The sequence below is a fragment of the Chrysemys picta genome, chromosome 10, assembly GCF_011386835.1.
Source record: "Chrysemys picta bellii isolate R12L10 chromosome 10, ASM1138683v2, whole genome shotgun sequence".
In the NCBI taxonomy this organism is placed as follows: domain Eukaryota; kingdom Metazoa; phylum Chordata; order Testudines; family Emydidae; genus Chrysemys; species Chrysemys picta.
Genome location: NC_088800.1, coordinates 58,232,859 through 58,238,858, shown reverse-complemented (window position 1 = coordinate 58,238,858; position 6,000 = coordinate 58,232,859). Strand labels below are relative to the sequence as shown.

General features: G+C 50.3%; 1 protein-coding gene across 1 annotated transcript in view; it reads left to right on the top strand.

Annotated features, from left to right (window-relative positions):
* The first annotated feature begins 569 nt into the window (after positions 1–569).
* PPL (periplakin) overlaps positions 570–6,000 on the top strand; it is a 59,390-nt gene continuing 53,959 nt past the window's right edge. The window contains exon 1 of the mRNA XM_005295261.4: positions 570–866. Coding sequence (XP_005295318.2) covers positions 805–866 — 62 coding nt within the window. The 5' untranslated portion in view covers positions 570–804. The remainder of the gene's footprint in view (positions 867–6,000) is intronic.

Sequence of the window (6,000 nt, the reverse complement as noted above, 5' to 3'; positions counted from 1 at the left end):
TTATTTTATAAAGGTTTTAAAAAACTCAAAATCAGCATGAAGTGTTTAGTTTTGGGTTGAGTGAAACATTGCACTCAACCTACAACTTATTAAGAACATAAGAACGGCCACACTGGGTCAGACCAAAGGGCCCTCTAGCCCAGTATCCTTTCTTCCGACACTGGCCAATGCCAGGTGCTTCAGAGGGAATGTACAGAACAGGTAATCATCAAGTGAGCCATCCCCTGTTGCCCATTCCCAGCTCCTGGCAAACAAAGCCCATTTTCCAAATTTTTCAGAATTGCCAGGGAACTGAAAAATAATCAGTTACACAGCTCTAATCTCCACTTGTTTTGGGAGGCACATTCTGGGGGCTTGATCTATAGTCATTCCCTGCCTCTGTTAACAACAGGATGGCAATAGACTGGAATGCTTAATTCCTGCTAGTGGCTGTAGTAAGCCCTGACCTTCACTCACACACACACGCAGAGATTTATATTGCTCATCATCACGTTTAGTAACCTCTGCTCTGCTCCAGGCAAAAGCAGACTGGGGAATTGCATGTAGCTCCGCCTGTGTCAGTGACATGTGTGGTAGGTAAGCACCACCTTCTCTGGGAGAGCCCTACCCAGTTTAGTGGGAGAACTCACCCCTGGAGTAGTGACAGAGCAGGACTGGAGGCAGCTGCAAGTTTCCCTGTTCCTTCCTTCCCAAAAAGTGCACTGTACCTGAAGGATCTAGCAGCAACCTCCTTTAGCCAGCTGGGGAAGGAGCTGGCAGCCAGCATTTTGCACTGAGGCAGCTGCTAGCACCAGGGAAATCACGATGAACTCTCTCTTCAGGAAAAGAAACAAAGGGAAATACAGCCCCTCGGCACAGAAGAAGAGGTGAGTACTCTGTGTTCCTTCATACTAGGCTACTGGCATTGCCAGCCATTGCAGCCTGTAGAAGTCAGGCTCTCCTTGAGCTGGGAAGATGCAGATTATAAAGTGGAAAGGTAACAGTTAGCAATTCCTATGTGATCCTTGGAGAGAGTAGAACCAAGCCGATCTGTAGCCAGGCTTCAGAGCAAGAGCCCGGCGAGCAGGTGCTAGCAGAGGTGCAAAGACCACAGACGCACAGCCAAGAGAGCATTACTTTGCATGCAGCTTTTCTGGGGATGCACAGTGTTAGGATAGTAGAACTGGTGCTGCTGTTTCCTTTGGCTTCCCTGCTTTTCAAAATAGTGCTTGTTGGGATTGTCGGCACATTCCAGAATTTAATCTCTCCAGGGTGTGGCCATACCTCCGTGTCTCCCCTTCCTTCCCGCAATGCTGCCATGCACCTTATTTACGTCTCCCTGAAAGGGCCAATTCCAAGGCAGAAGAACATGTCTCGATGTGTCCAGCTTAAAACATCAACCCACGCTGATTTGATAAACAAGAAGTAATATATTCTATGCACAGGGGACCGGTGCCAAAAGGAGACACCCACTGGGCGCTGTGCCAGCTCTGGCCAGCGGGCAAGGGAAATCCAGAGGCCGGGCTATTAGAACGCTGCACAGTGCTACCAGGGCAAATGCTGCAAACGTTTGGTGGCTCCCATGGGGAAGTTTAAAGGGTTTGATCCTGTGAGGGGCTGACTGCCCTCTAACACCCATTGATTTCAATAGGAGCTGAAGGTGTTCTGCACTTCACAGGATCAGGCCCTAATCCGTTGGCAGAGAGTCTGGCTAGAACAGGGGTGGGCAAACTTTTTGGCCCGAGGGCCTCATCGGGTTTTGTAAATTGTATGGCGGGCCAGTTAGGGAGGGGTTTGTGGCCCGGCCCCCATCTCCTATCTGCCCACCCCCTGGACTCCTGCCCCATCCAACCCCCCCTGTTCCCTGACGGCCCCTCTGGGACCCCTGTCCCATCCACACACACCCCCGCTCCCTGTCCCCTGACTGCCCCCAGACCCCCGCCACCCCATCCAACCCCTCCTCTAATTCCTGACAGCCCTCCCGGGACCCCTTCCCCATCCAACCACCCCTTCTCCCTGTCCCCTGACTTCCCCCGGAACCCCTGCCCCCAACTGCCCCCCACTACCCAATCCAACAACCCCTCCTTCCTGACTGCCCCCCTGGGACCCCTGCCCCCATTCAACCCCCTGTTTCCCCCCGACCCCTATCCACACCCCCTCCCCCTGACCACCACCCCAAACTCCCCTGCCCTCTATCCAACCCCCCTGCTCCCTGCCCCCTTCCCGCGCTGCCTGGAGCACTGGTGGCTGGTGGCGCTACAGCTGCGCCGCCCGGCTGGATCCAGGCCACGCTGCCTCCGCCGCCGCCGCCACCACGCAGCAGAGCACCGGGTCAGGCCGGGCTCTGCAATTGCGCTGCCCCAGGAGCTCACAGCCCCACCACCCAGAGCATTGCGCCAGTGGCGGAGCGACCGAGCTGAGGCTGCGGGTGAGGGGGAACAGCGGAGGAGGGGCCGGGGGCAAGCCTCCTGGGCCAGGAGCTTTGGGGCCGGGCAGGACAGGCCCACGTCCTGGGCTAGAAGCACCTATTAGCAATGAACTGTGTCTGTTAGTACATACTGAAACCCTGTGGTACACAGGCCCGTGGATGGATTATCTAGTCTCTACAGTGGGCAGGCAAATGTACCCTTGGAGAGCAAAGCTCTGTCTAGGGTAAAGAGCCAACCTGTTGCTGACACCCATCGTCAGCCATCCAGATAGTGGTGGAAACAGTTTATCCATGAGAATAGATGGCACAAAGCACCTGCCACCCCATTACAGAGCAGCTTGCTTGGTTTGTATCCCAGGCTCTTTCCTCCATGAGGTCTTGTTAGCTAATCTATCCCCCTCTCAGTCCTTTTTTGAGTTACTCAGCCCTTGTGCCATGATCCCCAGCAGTTACAGAGTTTGTCCCATCCTCTGTGATAATCAGGCCCACTGCTGTGGGGCAAGCCTCTTTGGGAATGTTGATTTGGGGGCAACAGGTGAATTACATCTGCCAGGACCCAACCCTGCCTCCACTCTATTATTCCACTCCGTCCCCAGCTAGGATCCCCACCACCTTCTAATATTCCCTGGTGTAGGATCCTTGCCACCCTCCACTCCACAATCAGCTCCACCCTCTGCTCCCAGCTCCAGGACCTTCTCCCCCAGCATCCCCCCCTTTGCTAACAATGATCTCTCTCTTTTCTCCATACACCCTCCCTCTAATCTGGAGCTCCTTCTGGAACTCAGAGGAACCTCTTATCTCCCCCACCTCCTGCATCCCTGGGCACACTCAGAATTTCCATGCTAATGGAGGATGTCATTCCTGATCACTCCTAACAAACCCCCAGAGAAAACTGAAAGAGAAGTTGGCCCGATTCCTCTGCAAAGTTGAATGGAAACTCTTCTGTTGTGTTGCTGTTCTTGGAATTGTTAAAGGTTTCCCTGACACGTGCCTTTGATAGAACCCTGGTGAGATCCAACAAGCCTGTCATCTGTGTGAGTTGGTTTCTTTTCTAAAGGCTCGGTTATGGAGAGGCATCTAGGGTGGAGACTTGGAAAGGCCCTCTGTGTTTGTGTTATATTCGGTCTCCTTCATTAACTCAAACACACCCACTTCAAAATGAGAGGGAAGGAACCAGCTGAAAAACACCCTCTTGGCAGCTTGAGTTACGCCGTGCTCCCACAGGCCTGGCAAGCCAGAAGGCCACAGCTAGCCAGGTGCTAAGTTAGAATATCCAGATGAAAAAAGGAATCAAGACTGAGCCAAGCAAGCGAATGGGGTGCTAGGGGTTAACATTTCCAAAGGGCCTTTGGGGGGAGTTTACACCAGCAAAAATGAACTGCAGGTGCAAATCAGAGTACTTGCACCTCTACTTATCCTGATTTGCCTCCACGGGCAGGTAATTAGAGGTGGAAAGAACCAGATTTGCACTGATAGCTGAACTAGGGGTAGAGAAATGTGTGTGGAAATTGCACTCAGAAAGGAAGCCACTATTTTGATAAGAGGTCCTTAAGTGACACCCAGCAGCAGAGATATTAGCAGGGGACGTGATGCAGCTTTGGAACTGCAAATTAAATACAACCTCTCTCTGGTGATTTTATTATTCTCCTGAATATATTATGCAACCTCAGAGGGGAAGATACTGCTCATGTAATGTATTGAGTACACCAAGAAAGAGCTTGTTGGACAGCAGGGCTAGGCAGAGTGGATCTATAAAGGAAAAGACGACCTGCCTGAGGGACAGGAGATGGACTTAAATGGAAAGACAGTGTTGTTTAGAGGGATGGCAAGATAGTAGAACTCAGTCACAGTCAGTGAGCTGACCAACAGTGGCATTAAATTCCTCTTGAGTTTTCCTAGGTTGATTGCTGCTTCCGTGGTTGAGGGAAGCAAGGTGATATTTTTTTCCCTTTCTATTGCAATTAACCCTACACTTGACAAAGTACCTCTTCTTTTAGCTCGTAATGGGGTCAGCATGCAGCGAGTTAAGTTCTCTTGCCAAGGACAAAATATGATAAAGGCTAGATCCTAAGGTATCTTTACTCCTTCAGAATCCATGGACTTCAAGGCCAATTTTGCCTGCATAATGGCTTTGGGATTTTTCCCCATTTTTTATCTCTCAGATTATAAACAAGCAAATGTGTTAAAGCTGTAGAAGGCTGAAGAGGAACAGGGTTAAATAGAGTTCCAGTGTTTCTCCATGCACAATGGAAACGATGCTAAAATTCCCAAGAGCCAAGGTTAGGCTGCTGTGAAGGCTGAATGATTCATTGTAGCAAGGAGAAGGAAACCTGGACTTTCTCCAGCCTCCAGACACAATCTGAGCTTGCAAACTAAAACTAGGGATGGATGGTTTACAGAAGGTTCAGAATTTACAATTGATTCAGCAAAGCAGAGAAGTTTGACTCTTGTGTGGCAGCTTCTCCAAACTAGCCAGACCTCTTGGGTAGGCAAACCTGGCCTGGAAATCAACAGAGGATGACGTTGTCTTATGAGAATCAGTGTTTTTGGTACTCCTAATCAGCCAGGAAGTTGGGGAGAAACGGGCTGTCTTGCTGTATTTTGAGGCTTCTGATATGCTGAGCTAGATCAAAGCTATGAAGTGAAGAGCCAGGAAAATGATTTTTGGGGGAGGGGGAGGCGGGTGGAAGCTAAATTAAACTTTTTCAAACTTTTGAAAATTCAGTTCAAGTTGTAGGGGAAGATTCTGATTGGTTCTTGTTTTACCCCTGGTTCCGTTACACCCCCATCTCCTGGCTCACCATTACCCACTCACACTACCTGGCAGGGCACTCTGCCTTTTGCCCAGGTTTAGATTTTGATCGTTGAGCTACTTGCCCAGGCCTGCAGCTTGTATCTAACTGCTACCCACTGAACTCACCCAGCTCACTCACTCATTGCTGCTTCACAAAAGAGATCTTCCTTCGGTAAAGGAAAACCAAGGATTCAGTCTCTCTTCAGCCCATGAGCAAGTTGCAGAGACGATGAGATACAGAAGTGTCTCCTACGAACGAGAGAAAAGCTCTGACCCAGTTAGCACCAATACTGGGCGTTAAATACATTATCAATAGCTAGCTATTATCCCTCTGCAAGGCCAGAGGTATTGGGTGGGGAATGACAGGGGTTAAGAGGCTCAGGTTTGAACCCAAATCACCCTCTCTTCAGATGGGGTGTAATGCAGGGACTCTGGTTTAACCTGAACTGGCAACCCCTTGGTAAAAGTCTCTAGCTGAACATTCATTCCAGGCAGTGCTGCAAAGAGGAAAGCCAAGGGGTGCAACCCAATCCAGAGGAGCTCCTAGGTCACGCCAGCCCTTTCTGCCCTATGATCAGCAGCCCTTACATTATTCTCATAGGAGAGTAGCACTCTTTTCCTTTAAAGTGTTACACTTAAATAGGCTCAGCTGCACAATTAACTGCCAGCTGGGAGTGCCTCCATGAGTAGGGTTACCAGATAGCAACTGTGAAGAAACGGGACGGGGGTGGGGGATAATAAGCACCAATATAAAAAAAACATCTCCCAAAACGGGACTGTCCCTTTAAAAACAGGACAT